At 35.6% G+C, this 17673-nt stretch overlaps 3 protein-coding genes and 1 pseudogene across 8 annotated transcripts in view; 2 read left to right on the top strand and 2 right to left on the bottom strand.

The window, feature by feature from the left end:
* Positions 1-3285, top strand: part of LOC109824992 (cysteine--tRNA ligase, chloroplastic/mitochondrial-like) — a 12456-nt gene extending 9171 nt beyond the window's left edge. Inside the window, exons 3-9 of the mRNA XM_020391648.1 lie at positions 32-193; positions 634-810; positions 887-1168; positions 1241-1366; positions 1443-1649; positions 2526-2633; positions 2719-3285. Coding sequence (XP_020247237.1) covers positions 32-193; positions 634-810; positions 887-1168; positions 1241-1366; positions 1443-1649; positions 2526-2633; positions 2719-2928 — 1272 coding nt within the window. The 3' untranslated portion in view covers positions 2929-3285. The remainder of the gene's footprint in view (positions 1-31; positions 194-633; positions 811-886; positions 1169-1240; positions 1367-1442; positions 1650-2525; positions 2634-2718) is intronic.
* On the bottom strand, positions 9368-10590 carry LOC109825453 (annotated as a pseudogene).
* Positions 11168-12599, top strand: LOC109825452 (cysteine--tRNA ligase, chloroplastic/mitochondrial-like). The gene is made up of 3 exons (XM_020392306.1): positions 11168-11272; positions 12207-12314; positions 12390-12599. The coding sequence occupies exons 1-3, from the start codon at positions 11168-11170 to the stop codon at positions 12597-12599; spliced, it is 423 nt and encodes a 140-aa protein (XP_020247895.1).
* LOC109825467 (IRK-interacting protein-like) lies at positions 13747-16898 on the bottom strand. Of its 6 annotated transcripts, none has more exons than XM_020392325.1 (4): positions 16706-16898; positions 16322-16404; positions 14059-15231; positions 13747-13989 (listed from the first exon to the last, which is right to left on the bottom strand). In XM_020392325.1, exons 3-4 carry the CDS (start codon positions 15129-15131, stop codon positions 13761-13763), a joined length of 1302 nt encoding a protein of 433 aa, XP_020247914.1. In that variant the 5' UTR covers positions 15132-15231; positions 16322-16404; positions 16706-16898; the 3' UTR covers positions 13747-13760. The 6 variants fall into 6 exon arrangements, with proteins under 6 accessions (XP_020247914.1, XP_020247908.1, XP_020247912.1 ...); XM_020392319.1 differs by having other exon boundaries at positions 14059-15206; XM_020392323.1 differs by having other exon boundaries at positions 14059-15196.

The raw sequence follows: 17673 nt of genomic DNA, 5'->3' as shown, positions 1-17673 counted from the left end.
GTTATACTCATATGCAAGGGGCTGTCTGCAGATTATTAAAAGAGCAAACGAGGCAGGTGAAAATCCATTAAGTTTGAGTAACCGGTTTTCCAATGAATTCCTGAAGGATATGGCTGAACTGCAATGCCTGCCACCAACACATGAGCCTCGTGTGTCTGATCACATGGACCAGATAAAAAATATGATAACTAAGGTAATTTCCCCCCCTCCATATACTTATTTGGGAATATTTAAAGGCAACATGACAATGTGCATTTGATCTGCCATGGCTAAGATATCTTAATTCTGTGCCACTGCATTATTGAGGGAGTTGTTAGTTGTTTCATGAAAAGCATAAATGCCATTTTCTTGGTTTTTTCATCTTTTCTATCTGTAGTTGCAAATTTGGATCCCTCCCATCTGCAGTTCTGTTGGTTTCACATTGTTTTTGTTGTATGCTAAGATCTCATTTCCATTTTGAGTACGTTCACAGGCGTCTCAGCCAACTTTTCATATGAGCTGCACAATTCTATCAACATATTTCATCATATGTGCAACATGAATAAAAAATGATTCCTGTAAACTTGTTATCAATTGCATACATGCACGAAATCTTATTTTTTTATTCAGACCTTGTCTGTGGCTCCCTTGCAGATTATTGATAACAATTGTGGCTACGTCGTTGAGGGAGATGTCTACTTCTCTGTGGACAACTTTCCCGATTACTGCTGCTTGTCTCGGAGGAAACTGGATGACAACCGTGCAGGTGGAGGTGGACGTGTCACCATTGATACAAGAAAGAAAAATCCTGCAGATTTTGCTTTATGGAAAGTAAGATTCTTGTCATTGTTTTTCTCATACTTTGTCAATAGTCATCCTGTATCTAACTGGTACTGCATTGTAATAGTCTGCAAAGCCTGGAGAGCCAAGTTGGGAAAGCCCGTGGGGCCCCGGAAGACCAGGATGGCATATAGAGTGCAGTGCCATGAGTTCGCACTACTTAGGCCCATCATTTGATATTCACGGTGGAGGAATGGATTTGATATTTCCTCATCATGAAAATGAAATTGCACAAAGTCGTGCTGCTTGTCCTGAGAGCAAAGTAAATTATTGGATGCATAATGGCTTTGTTAACAAGGACAATCAAAAGATGTCCAAATCAGATAACAACTTTTTCACAATTCGTGATGTAAGGATTCATGAACTGTGTTTGATTTTCAGTGCATTTTTATTTCTGTTAATAAACATTGTTTTGTTGCAGATTATTGCAAGTTATCATCCATTGGCTCTAAGATTTTTCTTAATGCGCACCCATTATCGGTCAGATGTTAATTATTCTGATAGGCAGCTGGACACAGCATCTGACCGTGTCTTTTACATGTACCAGGTATTCTTATATTTTATATTTTACTGTTTTGTTTTACATAGAGCTTGCATTATAATGCCTTTTTAAATATATGCAGACTCTACATGATTGTGAAGTGGCAGTAGCACCTTTTCGTGATGTAATAAACTCTAAAACTCAAGTCTCTGCTGAAGCCCAGAAACTAGTCAAGGAATTCCATGAAGATTTCCTCGGTTCTATGTGTGATGATTTGCATACAGCTATTGTTTTGGATAAGCTTGAGAACCTACTGAAGGCAATAAATGGCACTTTGAAAAAGTTCAAGGTAAATTGTTCTGTCCGCTTGAGACCCTGTTTAGTGCTTTTTTCTTCTTTTCAATTGTTTAAGCTTTTCTTTGGGGATATCTTAACTTTAGAACTTTGCCCGTTCTCTTTAGTAGCATGAAATTTAATTATGTCAAAATGATATCCTTAAGTTTCACTTACATTACACTATGATGATACCTTTTACTACGTGACCATTGGAGTTTCCATCTAACTTCGATCAAGCGACTATCATTTGATTAAATTTACATAGTATATACTTCGATTTAAAAGGATTCTTTCGAAGCCTCCTTTTCCTTTTTCTTCCTCTATTTAAGAGAGAATCCTTCGTGGATTCCTCTCCATTTAATTACTTCACCTGACCCATATGCAAAAGAATATTTGCTTATCAGAATTTTGGGAATGCAGTGTTACGAAATGTGGAAATTTGGGTAGCACGTTAAAAAGAAACATTATTAAATGGGTGGAAATACCATTTCATGCCTTCACCGTTAACAATGTTAATGCTCCTTCAAAGGGTCAAAAACCTTATGGGCAAATTTTAACTTCAGGATACTAAATTTTAAAAATAGGTTAGAACTTTAGGGTATCAAAGTGAAAATAACCCTTCTTTGAGAAAAATCTTGTATTAAATAATTTGATACAAATTATTTATGACCCATTTATCTTTAATAGAAATAATACACACCCATTTAACTAAATGAGTGGGTTTGGATGGGTCATTTGGCGGGTGGGTAGGTTTGGGTCAAGTTTGCCATCCCTAATCAAATTCACTGTCTACTAAAGGATTTATGATCTGATAATTTTGCTAATTGCATCCTTTGGCTAGCTATGGAGTTCTCATAATTTACAATCTCAATCACTGAACTATCTGCAGGGAAAGCAGCAGCAGCAACGGTTGTTTAAAGATCTTATTGCGTATGAAAAAGAAGTCAAAAATGTTCTTGGTACTCTAGGCCTTGTGTCTTCTTCCCCTTGTTCTGAGGTATGATCGGAGTTTTTGCCATTTGTTCGAAGAAATTTATCACTAATAACGAAAACATTCTTTTAAACGTCTAAATATTTACCAGGTTTTGGAGCAACTTAGAAAGCTTGCACTTAAGAGAGCAGGGATTACAGAGGAACAGGTTAAGGAGAAGATTGAGGAGAGAAGCTCAGCAAGAAAGCACAAAGAATATGACAAATCTGACATGATTCGAAAAGAGCTGTATGCAAAGGGCATTGCCCTGATGGATGAACCCCAGGGAACAACTTGGAGACCATGTGAACCTCCTGAGTAGCAACTCAACAATTGAGAATGTGAAAACATTCTAAAATTTCTTTTATCTGATCTATATCCGATTTTGACAGACATGGATATGATATTTTTCTTATCAAGGCATATCTATATTGGTAACATAACCATGAGTTGGTTGGTAAGTGGATATGGATATCGAAACTGTCATATTTGATCCATATCCGACACGTTTGCACCGAGAGTCCATTAAACTAGTCACAGTGAGAGTTCATACATTTTGTCTTTCACTGTTATCCATATAGGTTGAGACAATTTTATCCGAGTTGTTAGATGATATTGTAATTTATTTACTTCTTGATTTTTACCAGCTGTTAATTTAACTCTATAGCATTTCGCTTTCCTTTGGTTGAATAAAATTTTAATAAAACTTTTACCAACTTTTCTCATTTCCTTTTAACTCACTATTAATTTACGTCACATCATGTAAGCGTAGCATTTTGGCATCTGAAATTTGGAGAGATAAGTAGAGATTTCCTACAAATTCTAATTTCTATATATGGAAATTAGGGGAAAATATTAATAAAATATTTTAATTTTTTTGCCTTGCAAATGGAAACTTAATAGTACTTAAGGGCTGTTTGGTTTGTGGATTAATCGTGATACCTATAATGGATTTTAAGAAACCCATAACTAAATTTGTGTTTGCTTGTAATGGATATTAAAGAAGATACGTGCGAAGAATAAAAACCAATCAATTTTCTTTGGATATAGGCGAATTTTGTTGAGAACATGTGATTAAATTCACAACTCTAGTTGAAATCATCATAATTTTAGAGAATAATATTTGATACATTTTAAATTATCACAGTAACATCATGAAAAATAGAGAGAGAGAAAGAAAGGGTATTATAGTCTTCTGATACATTTCAAATTATCACAATAACATCATAAAAAAGAGAGAGAGAGAGAGAGAGAGAGAAAGAAAGGGTATTATAGTCTTCACATGTTTAAAATTCTTAGATTTTGTGTTTTGGGCTCAGTGAGTTCAATTTTGGGGGTTTTGGGAGCGTTGAAAAAGTCTTGAGGGTGGAGGGAATACTTGCAAGGAAATTGGGGGTTGGAAGCAATTTCCTCAAAAAAAAAAAAAAAATCTTTCTTCCTGAAAAAGATTCATTCAGGGGAAATTGTTCACCTCAACAATTCCATTCAGTAACTACCCGCTAAGGGCATCTCCAACCCAGCCCTATTTTGGTGCAAACAGTGCTTTTTGTTGCACTGTTCCTTCTCCAATCCAGCCCCATTTTCTGCTCCATTTTGGTGCAAATGAACAGTGCTGTACCAAATATGGCGTCGCACTGTTCATCCGCCCCATTACTGTTCACTTTTTTTAAAATTTTTTAAATATTTGTTTTTACCTCTCAATTAATATAAAAATAGATAAAAGGGAATAAAGTGAGAATATACTGAGAATATTTTTTTTTGGTGCAAAAAATGGTGCAATGGGTTGGAGATGTATTACTGTTTGATGTGACTTTTGCACCATTTTGATGCAAAATTTGTACCATTTTGGTGCAATGGGTTGGAGATGATGTAATGCATTAAAATACCCGAAAAAGATCAAAGATTTCACAGATTGAATCAATTTCCTTAACTTGAACTGGAAAATTTACGGATTTTCTAAAGAAAAAGTGCTTGAGGACAAGGGCTAACTGGCGGGTATAATTTTCAATGTTCAGCTTATATAAATAACTAGAATTTAATCAAACGTATGTTCAATTCGGTAGTTAATTAATTAACAATTCGATACATTTTTACATTTTAGTCCTATTAATTAAACTTATTGTAAATATTACTTATCTAAATTTTTATTTACAAATGCTACCCATATAAAATGGGTAAGAGTAAAGAGTGGGTTTGTTCACTTTTTCTCCTTCGCTTCTAGCAGCCTCCTCCTTCAGATCCGACTCCAAGTGGATATTAGGGCTAGGGTTTTCACTGTTCTCCCTCGAAGCTTGTCGTTCGCTCCTCCCTCGAATCTCGTCGTCCCTCGAATCTCGTGGTCGACTCCTCCCTCGAAGCTCGTCGTCGATTCCTCCCTCGAAGTTCGTCATCCCTTGAAGCTCGTAGCCCCTCGGAGATCGCCGTTTACTCCTCCCTCGACTGTCTTCCCTCTCGAGTCATCAAAATGTAAGATTTTTAATTTATACTAATTGCTAAAGATTACTTCTTTATGCCTTGTACAGATAATTTTGCACAAAATCTGATCTCATCCCTTGCGGATCTGTAATAGCAATCGGGTTCGTTTATACTAATTGCGTTAAAGCGTCGTTCATATGAAAATGTTCCTATAACATCCTTTTATTGATTTTGCCCTACATACAATCTCATGGAACACAAGCAAAATAATTCTGGATTTTTAGCTAAAATCACACGAAAATTCCCTCTTTATTATCAATAATATCTCCAAGCTAAGTCTTGAAAGTGAATCGTGAGTGATTAGCGATCTAGGGTTTGATCGGTTAGGGTTTAAGTGTGACCACCGGTCCAATAAATAATCAAATGTTTCTTATCTTCGAAATAAAAACATGTATCCAAATTAAACTATGAAGAGAAAAAAAGATAAAATTGAGAGTTAATTGTGAAGATAAAAACCTGCAGAGCTTTTGAATCTCGAGCAATGAAACGTCGCCGACCAAAGATTTGAGAAGAAGTGAGAAGCGAAAACCGGAGAAGGGCTTGCGGCGGTTTAATTTCCTCAACCCGCCCCGATTCGAGTAGTAGATACCCGATCCGCTATCGCCAAATGGGCCTCCATTAATCATTCTGTCGCCCTGTCCCCCAATGAACTTTCACAAGCACACTAAAACCCCAATAACTTTCTACATTTCACAGTTAAGCCCCATATAGGGTTAGAAAACAATTTAGAAAGGTATTTTGAAAGTTATCGAGGGTTTAATGTAATTCACCTATTAGAATGATACATACCATATCTGTATCCGCTAACCAATCACGGATACTGATACGGATATGTATGCCTCCGTAAGAAAAAAAATCATATCCATATTCGCTAAAATTTGATACGGAAACAAATATGCATGAAGATACATTAGAGAATAGACATGCAGATACAAAACAGATATGAGAAAATTAGGTAATATTCAAAAATACAGTTCACATGATACAAGAGAGTTTATTAATATGTTCGTAATAACTGAAAAGCTAAGATTAGAAATCTTGATCATCAAAATTAATCTTAAAGCCATTAATATAATAATTAAAATTGTTGCAACAGTATGACCAATATATATCCAGATATTTCTGATACGGATTCAAATATTTAACTACATAATACTATTTGTTCCCATATCATATCGGTTATAAATCTTAACGGATATGGACACATATATTTCTCGGATACCTATATTTTTGCGCAGCCCTACTAAACCCCCTTAAAGAGAAGATAATGCCACCGCAAGCCAGAAAACATCTTCTCTTTCAACCCGGCCTTGATTATTTATTGGACCGGTGGTCACACTTAAACCCTAATCGATCAAACCCTAGATCGCTAATCACTCACGATTCACGTTCAAGACTTGGCTTGGAGATATTATTGATAATAAAGAGGGAATTTTCGTGTAATTTTAGCTATAAATCCAGATTTATTTTGCTTGTGTTCCATGAGATTGTATGTAGGGCAAAATCAATAAAAGGATGTTATAGGAACATTTTCATATGAACGACGCTTTAACGCCTCGTTTGGTATGCGGGAATGTGACTGATAATGGAATGCCAATTCCAACTTCTCATTCATGCTTACCAAACACACGGAAATGCCAATTCCAACTTCTCAGTCATGCTTACCAAACACACGACAATGCCAATTCTAACTTCTCATTCTCACTTCTCATCAATTCCTGCATTATTTGAAAATGAATATTTCCAATGAGTTGGTAAATGGGAATAAAAAAATTATAATAACTTCTAAGTATGTCCTGATCACCTATTAGTAGCCCATCCCAATCTTTGTCATTCCAGCGTCATACTCTAATCTATTCAAACGTGAGAATGGGAGTGAGCATTCCATTCCCACGTTCATTCTATTCCATTCTCACTTGACATAATTCTTGCGTACCAAACGAGACATAAGTTCTGTTGATAGCTTGAAGATTGTTAGACATTAATTCTTAAAAAATTTGAATAAATTCGAGGATGCTCTAACTGTTATTGAATTTTTTTTTAATCTTTCATAGTCAATAACCTTGAAAATTTTCAGATTTAGCCATGAAGGTTCGTTCATCAGTGAAGAAGATGTGCGAATTTTGTAAAACCGTGAAACGCCGCGGGAGAGTTTATGTATTATGCACTGCCAATCCTAAGCATAAGCAGCGACAAGGCTATTCTACCCTAGCTTATGAGTAAGCTTGCAAGTACACATATTCTTCAATGCATATTTGTATTTTTTATGTGCTTCGATGTTTGGTAGTTTCATTCTTGGTTTGGTTAGAGGATATTCATTAATTTGTTGAGTATATCTTTGGTAAGACAAACACTAAATGGGGCCATATAGCATCTTTGTATTAAAAGTCACACAAAATCCTGGGTGTGGTCGTTGTATATATCATGAGAACTCTTATAATATCCATATGATTATCATAATATCATAAGTGGTCGTTGTAATAGTAGTTGTCATTGGTGTCAATGTCATTTCAACATATTGTTGATTCAGTTAGTAGCTGCGCTGAACCCAAAGGTTTTATTGTTGATTGTGCGCTTTCAGGCTGTTTTTGTTTTCTACAAATTGATAAAAATGGAATGGTGTAGTAGCGAGAAAAAAAAGAACTGAAAAATATACAGATTCATACACATTAGAAGGGATATGTTCAATAACCTCAATGAAATTTGTAGCCAGAATTTTCTCGTATTTCCCTTTGTTCGCCAAATTTCCGGTAACCAAACAAATGGTGGAATTACTTGAAAAAAAATCATATCTATGGCTCTCTATAGAAAATCATATTGTGAGGAAACAAAATGCGACGTGTATCCACTATTAATCTTTAGTCAATGCAAACAATATATAAAAACTGGTGCAATCAAAAAAAAAAAAAAAGGAAAAAAGGAGCAAACTGTTAAAATTGTTGATGCAACCTAACTACTAAATCGATTTAATTTAATCGCGAATCAGTACATTAACAATGCAATTATCAAGTTCAAAATTTGTAATGGGATAAATGTTGCATTCTGCTTCCTCTTTATATAGATTTTCTACATAGGGCCTCTATATTATCCTTTTCCAATTATTCATCTCAGTTTTAATGTTTACACTTACCTTTTGTTAGTACCCACATGCAGTTGTACGTCTGAATCCTGCTTAAAGTAGTTCAAGTGATGGCCCTGTTGGTTTTACAATGTTCACATTCTGCTTATTTTCACCAAGTTCAAAGAACTTGCATAGCACTTTCATGTTCTTGCCTTTTTGCATTAATGGTCATCATTAGCGTAACCCATTATGATGTTTTTGTGTTTAATGATGTTTGTAGGTCCTCTGAAACGCCTAATCAAGGGGCAACCTTACAACTAATCACTAAGCAAGGTCCATCTTTACAGTTCATCCCTAAGCAAGATGCATCTTTCCTCAGATATTGGCCTACTATGGGATTCGCGTCCCTTCTGAAGAAGTTTGTCGGTCGTTAAGAGTGTTCTTGGAGGCCACTTAATTTTGTCAGCCATATTTCATAGTACTCTTGGATGGAGTTTACTGATATCAGAGTTTCTTAACTGCGTTTTGTTTTGTATTTGACAAAAATATGGTGCTTAATCTTTTGTTGCAGTTGGATTTCCTGAAATCTGCATCATGTGAATTATATCGAATAAGCTTTTGGGACGTGAATACCTTAAATTTTGCCTTGATAGTGCATGAGAAGTTTGAGCCTTTTCGATTTTTTTATATATAAAAATTTTGATGTCCAATTTATTTTCTTCGTCAGAAGTTTAGGAGGTGGCTTCTAATATTAGAAAGATGTATCCTGAATGGATTTCTGAGGATGTGATGTGAAATATGCTCCATGGCTGAATCTCTCAGCGTTGTTTTGTGAAGCAACACGAAAGTAGTTACCATTTTCTTTTTTGTCAATGAATGTGAGTTTCATACGCTAGGATTGGTCCAAAGATATTGGAGAACTGTCAGTTTAATTTATATGCTAATGATTCTTACTGAGCTTTGTGTACCACTGAAATCCACTCAATAGTAGAGCAACAGGTTGAGTCATGAGAGGCAACACATCGAAGACCAAAGAATGTTTACACAAGGCATAAAGGATAGTATCCAAAACAAAAACTTCATTGAAAGTTTGACGTATCTTTTGTATACTATTGTAGGATCTGTCACTCCATAAGTATTTAAAACAAATACCATTGTAGTATTATTCACTCGATGGATAATTTTTTGGTATGTTTTCCAAGGTAGACATCGAAATATCAAATTTTCACTTGTGGGAGTTCTCAATATCAATCACAAACCGATACTTCACGTCCTCCTTGATCATTCTCTCAAGTGCCTCATTTATATACTGATGACTCGGAATAATTTCAACCTCTGGAAAAATCTTGTTGGCTGCACTAAACTCTAGCATTTCCTGTGTATCTTTTGTTTTTGTACCGCCTGTTGTGCTCCCTGAAATAGTTTTTGCACCTGTCACAAATATTCAATAGATATTTAGTATCCAAAAATTATAGAAACAAGCTCGAAGAAGTGGAGTTGATCAAGATTCAGAGCCAAAATGATACCATGATTAAGACTTGCAGGGCTCATTTTGATCTCACCAGGAAAACTCACAAGCACCATAACCCCATAAATTTTCAAGAGTGACCTGTAAGGATCAAAAGGGTGATCACCAGAAGCAGTGTCATCAATGAAGTCAAGGGTACCTTCTAAAGACTGAAATGAAAAACACGAAAAAGTACATGAAGAACAATGGAAAATCTAAAACATCCATGACAGTTGGGATCAAAATATTGTGATATACGATAAACGTACCTGCATTTCCTGAACATCTGATGATATAACAAATCTATCTGCTCCGAGAAGTTTCAAAGCTTCCTCTCTTTTGGATTTGCTAGTACAAAAAACAGTAACTTTTAAACCAAACGCTTTTCCAAATTTTACCGCCATATGACCTAGGCCACCAAGACCAATAACACCAAGAGATTTACCCGCTTGCTTCATATTATGACGTATCATAGGTGAATACACTGTAATTCCTGCACACAGTAATGGTGCTGCCTTTTCCAGTGGATAACCGCTAGGTATAATGTAACAATACCTGTTGATTCATAATGGGGTAAAGAACTCAGTAGTGTTAAATTTCACGAAACTCCCCTAAACTTTATAAATCGGAGAAGAAGAAATCCTTGCCTCTCATGTACTACGATGTAACTTGAATATCCCCCTTTTGTGATTGTTCCATCCGAATCTAATCCGTTGAAAGTAAAAAACTGATCCTTTTGAGCAATGAACTTCTTGTTTCTCGTTGCAATATTGGCAATCTCTACATGAATTTACGTATGTACCAACACCGACGTGATCACCAATTTTGAAACGTTTGATGTTGGAACCAACCTCTGTGACAATTCCAACAATCTCATGCCTGAAATGTTGATTAAAGAAATCAATACATGTACCAAAAGGATTTATGTACTTAGTAATCTTTTATGTCACTCACCCAATGATTCAGTGCATACATAGAGATCAACTATATGCATTGGTATGGTCCAAATATGTATAGGTGAAACGAAAAAAAAATTACGGGAATGATTAAGCCCTGTACTCCAATTGTCGTGTAAAGTTTTTCTCATGTTGAGAGTATTTTCCAACTATGAAATGATGTGATTGGAGATAATATCATGCTAAAACTATAAGTGAGTATTTCTCAATTATGCTTCAAAACTGTATGGTGATACTCCACAGTGTGTTATTCTAAGAGAAACATCATCATCTCTGACAACCCTGCACGAATTGAACACATTCTCAATTACATTATCCTGGTATCATCAATAGTATGAAATATCAATCATGCGTGAATCGATAGTCGATAAAAAATATATACATATATCTCAAAATTTTGATAAATTTGTAAAGAACCAAGTATTAATTATTGTTCATGGGATGGTATCATATAAGATGAAGAAATGGTAAATGTAATACTTTCTTGTTATCTTTTCGTATACATACGTAAGAACATAATCAAAATATATGCAGACTCTACATGATTGTGAAGTGGCAATAAATGGATACACTAAAACAAGGTAAACTGTTCTGGATACAGCTATTTGTTTTGGATAAGCTTGAGAACCTACTGAAGGCAATAAATGGCACTTTGAAAAAGTTCAGGGTAAACTGTTCTGTCTGCTTGAGATATCTTCACTCTAGAACTCTTCCCGTTCTCTTTAGTAGCTTGAAATTTAATTATGTCAAAAATATATCCTTAAGTTTCACTTACATTACACTATGATGATACCTTTTACTACGTGACCGTTGGAGTTTCCATCTAACTTCGATCATGCGATTATCATTTGATTAAATTTACATAGTATATACTTCGATTTAAAAGGATTCTTTCGAAGCCTCCTTTTCCTTTTTCTTCCTCTATTTAAGAGAGAATCCTTCGTGGATTCCTCTCCATTTGGTTTCTTCTCCTGACCCATATGCAAAAGAATATTTGCTTATCAGAATTTTGGGAATGCAGTGTTGCGAAATGTGGAAATTTGGGTAGCATGTTAAAAAAAAACAGTAATAAATGGGTGGAAATACCATTTCATGCCTTCACCGTTAACAATGTTAATGCTCCTTCAAAGGGTCAAAATAAATGGGTGGAAATACCATTTCATGCCTTCACCGTTAACAATGTTAATGCTCCTTCAAAGGGTCAAAAACCTTATGGGCAAATTTTAACTTCAGGATACTAAAATTTGAAAATAGGTTAGAACTTTAGGGCATCAAAGTGAAAATAACCCTTTTTTGAGAAAAATCTTGTATCAAATAATTTGATACAAATTATTTATGAGTCATTTATCTTTAATAGAAACATACGCACCCGTTTATTACCCATTTATCTTTAATAGAAAAATCTTGTATCAAATAATTTGATACAAACTATTTAAGGGTCATTTAGTGGGTGGGGAAATGGGTTTGGGTCAAGTTTGCCATCACTAATCAAATTCACTGTCTACTAAAGGATTTATGATCTGATAATTTTGCTAATTGCATCCTTTGGCAGGCTATGGAGTTCTCATAATTTACAATCTCAATCACTAAACTATCTGCAGGGAAAGCAGCAGCAGCAACGGTTGTTTAAAGATCTTATTGCATATGAAAAAGAAGTCAAAGATGTTCTTGGTACTCTAGGCCTTAGGTCTTCTTCCCCTTGTTCTGAGGTATTTTGCCATTTGTTCGAAGAAATTTATCGCTAATAACGAAAACACTCTTTTAAACGTCTAAATATTTTCCAGGTTTTGGAGCAACTTAGAAGGCTTGCGCTTAAGAGAGCAGGGATTACAGAGGAACAGATTAAGGAGAAGATTGAGGAGAGAAGCTCAGCAAGAAAGAACAAAGAATATGACAAATCTGACATGATTCGAAAAGAGCTGTATGCAAAGGGCATTGCCCTGATGGATGAACCCCAGGGAACAACTTGGAGACCATGTGAACCTCCTGAGTAGCAACTCAGCAATTGAGAATGCGAAAACATTCTGAATTTTCTTTTATCTGATCTATATCCGATTTTGACAGACATGGACATGATTTTTTTTTCTTATCAAGGCATACCTATATTGGTAACATAACCATGAGTCTGGGCCCTGATTTTCCGGTCCGGACCTAGTTTTTCGAGCCGGGCCGGCCCGTTTGGACATGCCTGCGATAAGGTGTGCTTTTCATGAGCCACATAATCTCATCCCACAAAAGCAGAATTCTCTATGATGTATATCCGCCAATTTCTTTTTTTTTTTGGTTTCCTACCCAGTATACGGTATCCCCACACATTATTACGAATGTGACTCATTCTTGTTCATGTTGTGTGGTTTTTGTTGGGAATTTTAGTCTCCCTGCGTATTACGATCTCCGCAAACTTGAAAGCCAACCCGCAATCAACAAGATATAAAACAACCACGATAAAAAATATTATATAATACACAACAATAGCAAATTGATATACCAAAATAATTAAATATATTATTATTTGAAAATAATATGTAATAATTATAACATAATATGTCACATTAAAGTATAATATAATATCATAAAACATTATACAATATTATATTCTATTATATTTAATATTTTAAATATTATAATAATATAAAACAAATATTATAATATTTTAATTATAATACATTTTATTATAATTAATAAATAATATATTAATAATATGTTTACTACTATTGTTGTAACGGGTCAAACTAGTGTTGACAAAAAACAATGAACATAGTGTTTTGAAAACACTTTAAAGAGAACACAACACCATGGTATTTTTTTAACGAAAACACAACAAGAAAAACATCATGATATCCAAACGAAACCTAACAAAAAAGTGTTAGCTATAAATGAGCACTGAACATTACATAATACATAACCATGTACAGTACAAGAAAATAGCAATACATTCAGTACTCAACGAGCAAATATGACGATAACCTCCTGAACTCCTGGACTCCCATATTACTCAAACACGGATGTATCATCATCGTATACGGGTTTAGATTAAGATATCTTCACTTTCGATCTCTCGCAACTTGCACAACTTTAACCGGAGAACATAATATGAAGCGCTTCTTACGATCTATGCTGCCAGTAATTGAAAGCAACAATTGATCTCTCTCTCATCATTCAGAAGATTTAACACCAGAAAGATAGACTTGAGCTTGAATCACACTTCCACCGACCATGAATCCAGGCATCACCATGAGACCAACTCTGGGCTTTTCTTCTTCCTCGTCTAAAGCTAAGTTCTTCACTACACTTTCCATATAAACCTCTGAGAATTCACTCCCTCCCTTCACTTGGAAAACCCTGACTTTGGGATCATAAGAATAAGCAAGCCTGTGCAATAACCAAATGGACTTAGCAAGCTTCAGAAAAGCCTGATAGAATGGAGTCCTCGGATGCCCACTGTGCAATAACCAAATGGACTTAGCAAGCTTCAGAAAAGCCTGATAGAATGGAGTCCTCGGATGCCCACCACTCGTCACATAATTCCTTTGATCCAAATTCCCCAAAAAGGCATTCTCCATTTTCGGATGCACAACCATTAGGTACTTGCTCCGGCAAAATTTCCCAAATATGGAATCTGGGCTTTGACTGAGTATATCTAATGGATCCATAGCTCTAACGGCAAGATATTGATGGAAAAAACTCTCGCAAGAAACATTGAGGTTTCCCGTATTGACAGAAAAGCTTTCTTCTTGAAACCCACAGAACATTTTCTGGCAAATATGAGACTCAAAGGCGTACTTTTTATGAGCCCTTTTCGTGTAAACTACTGAAGGATCAATGGCGTGAGCTGCTGCGTCAAGATCCCACCCTGCTGCTTTCATCATGTTAATCAAAGGTTTTGAGAAATCATGGATGGACTTGTAAGCAGTTTCTACAGCAGAGGAGAAAAGAGCCGGGGTTAATTCAACTGAGAAGAAATGGTTCTCTTGTCCAAGCTCCTCGGGTTCCTTGGAGAGTAAGCCTCTTTGCTTGAGTTTCTTCTCGAGCTTCATCTTTCTATGATTAGATTCCTGAATTTGTTTCTGTAGTTGGATAATTTCAGAATCCCTGTTCTGAATTTGAGACTGGAACTTTTTCACCATTACCTCGTAGGTTTTTAGTAAACTTTGCTGCTCTTGGATTTCTGCAGCTAGAGGAGAATCTTGAGGCGATGTTGATGCAGGTCTAGGGTTCTTGTCTCTATAAGAATGCTTTAGTTCTGAAAGCTTCATGAGCTCCTCGATGACTAGTTTATCAGCAGCCTGGATTTTATCTGGGTCATAAGGAGTATGAGCATCCTGGAGTTGGATATATGCTGCCTTTAGAGATGAAACATTGTTGAAGATTCTCGATATAAGACTGTCCATTGATTCTGTTATAGGTTTTACAGCTTCATCCATGGGTTGGGGATAAACCTTCTGGTCGTTGCTGTTGTTGTTGCTGTTGTTATTGTTGTTGCTGTTGTTATGATTTTGGCTTTCCTTAGATCCTGTGCGTAGCATAGCTGCCTTCGGTAAAGAGGCAGCTGTCTTGGCTTTCTTTGAGCAGAAAACCAGCAGATACTGATCTGTAAAATACTGTGTAAAATGGGCTATAACGAGCCTGGAAAAATAATATTAAAAGCAGTAATAATAATGTAATGATATATTTCGGCAGTGAAAGATGAATCAGCAGATGAATTTGTTTCAATTGAACCTTTGCGAGATTCTCCTGGATTTAGAAATGTACTAAGCACGAAACTGTAATATATTGGAGACTTCCATATTGACAATGCTCAGAGTTTATAAGACAGAAAAATTAAAAGAACTCAGATCAATTGATTCATGATACAGGTAGAATTCAATATGTAGTTATGTACAAAGCAATCAGCTTTCTTCCCACTCCAAGCTAAACCAGGAGTTCTTGCAATTGTAATGTGCCAGAGACAGCTAGTCATCACTCAATATAGCTTGATTCATGAAAGTTTACAGGTAGGAATCTCAACAGTTGATATGATCTTTATTCTCATCAATAAGGGGATGAGAAATAATGGGACTTGGGCTATGCTTTGCCATAGACAGATCTAAAGTAATTCTGAGATCAAATATAACTGTTCATCATCCTATACTTTTCAGCTATCAATCCAACTTCTAAGATAAGAGAGTGTCTTACTTCCCTCCCACAAATTAAAAAAAACGACTAAAGGGAGAGTATTAGCCTATTAATCCTTATTCATAAAAATAAAATAAAGAATGTCAATACTTATAACATTCTTCCATCCAATTATTGTACGTAGGAACTTGAAGGTGGTAAAAGAATAGCTTCAATTACTGTAATCTTCTGGAGATCAAGGAGCAACATTAAGAATTGCAATTTTTTTTCTTCTTTTCTCTCTTCCCTTCCCTTCCCTTTTTCCCCTCTTTCCGTCTAATATCATCATAGAACTTATGCACGAAGAAAGATTGATAACATCCCCCTCACACGTTAGGCCCATATGTTAATTATGATCCATCAAGTAATGTACTTCTTAATCGATCACCATTATCAATTCACAGTCAAGAATTAAATGAAACAAATGGGAATGCAATTCTAGTGACTAGAATATCTATTGGCATGCAAGTTCGCGTAATGGTTATAAGCACATGATTCAAAAACAAAGTTATCAAATCAAATGCCCCATCAGAAAGAATCAAAAAGAAAAATCATTACTTACTGTCTTTTCAGAGTAGGTATTGCGGGGAAAACACAAAATTTTCCCTTGATCAATGCATCCACCAAAATCCCCTAGCCAGGTTCCTGGCAAGTAAAAACTTAGGAATTAATACAGTGATGAGAATGATTCATGTTTACATTAATGCACCAAAAGACCCCCCTTTTTTTCACTTTCAATGGTAGAAGAAGTAAATTTTCACTGTGTCCATGGTTTCTTCAATACAAAACAAAAGGAAAAGAAAAAAAAAAATCTTTCTTCAAGGGGAAATTGTGCACCTCAACAATTCCATTCAGTAACTACCCGCTAATGCATCAAAATACCCGGAAAAAAATCACAGATTTCACAGATTGAATCAGTTTCCTTAACTTGAACTGGAAATTTTACCGATTTTCTAAAGAAAAAGAGCTCGAGGACGAGGGTCAACTGGCTGGTACCTATGAAGAACAGAACCTGAGCTCCGGATTCAAGTAAGCCCACAATCCCCGCTGCAGATTTCTAGGGTTAGGGTTCCATCAGAGGAGGGTGGGGGGCTCAGGGTTTTAGGGTTGGACAAAAGAAAAAGGATCATAAGAGGTCAGCGACTTGATTAAGATTGTCACCTAATAATATAATTGTTAAGGTTAATTAATTGGTTTTTAATACGTTAGGCTGTAGTGGGCCCTCGCTGTTAAGAATCATATTTGTATTATTTTGGTAATGATGTTTTTGGGGCTTTTATTAGGAGGTGATTAAAGTGTCTAATTATTATTATACATGTATGTTTTCATGGTGGGTAGGGGAGAGATTAGGTGATGCAAACTTCAGGGTTTGGTGAACGGCGACATTGGACATGAGGAATATATATATATATATATATAGAGAGAAAAATGGAGAAACTTGGTACCAAGTTGCTTCAAGCAACTTGGTAGTGATGTGGCCTAATCTTGATCTTAAAGTGTCTAATTATTATTATACATGTATGTTTTCATGGTGGGTAGGGGAGAGATTAGGTGATGCAAACTTCAGGGTTTGGTGAACGGCGACATTGGACATGAGGAATATATATATATATATATATAGAGAGAAAAATGGAGAAACTTGGTACCAAGTTGCTTCAAGCAACTTGGTAGTGATGTGGCCTAATCTTGATCCTACATTTACATAGGAGTTGGTGAAGGGTGGTTGAGGCTCTATCTTCGAGGTGTGATGTAGGGTCAAGATTAGGCCACATCATTACCAAGTTGTTTTAAGCAACTTGGTACCAAGGTTCTCCATATTTCTCATTCTCTCTCTCTCTCTCTCTCTATATATATATATATATATATATATATATATAACTAAAATTTTCTTTTATAAAAATATTAATGTGTATA

Source organism: Asparagus officinalis, chromosome 10 (genome assembly GCF_001876935.1).
Source record: "Asparagus officinalis chromosome 10, Aspof.V1, whole genome shotgun sequence".
NCBI classification, from domain to species: Eukaryota; Viridiplantae; Streptophyta; class Magnoliopsida; order Asparagales; family Asparagaceae; genus Asparagus; species Asparagus officinalis.
The sequence above is the reverse complement of the archived record's forward strand: the minus strand, read 5'-3'. Positions and strand labels throughout refer to the sequence as shown.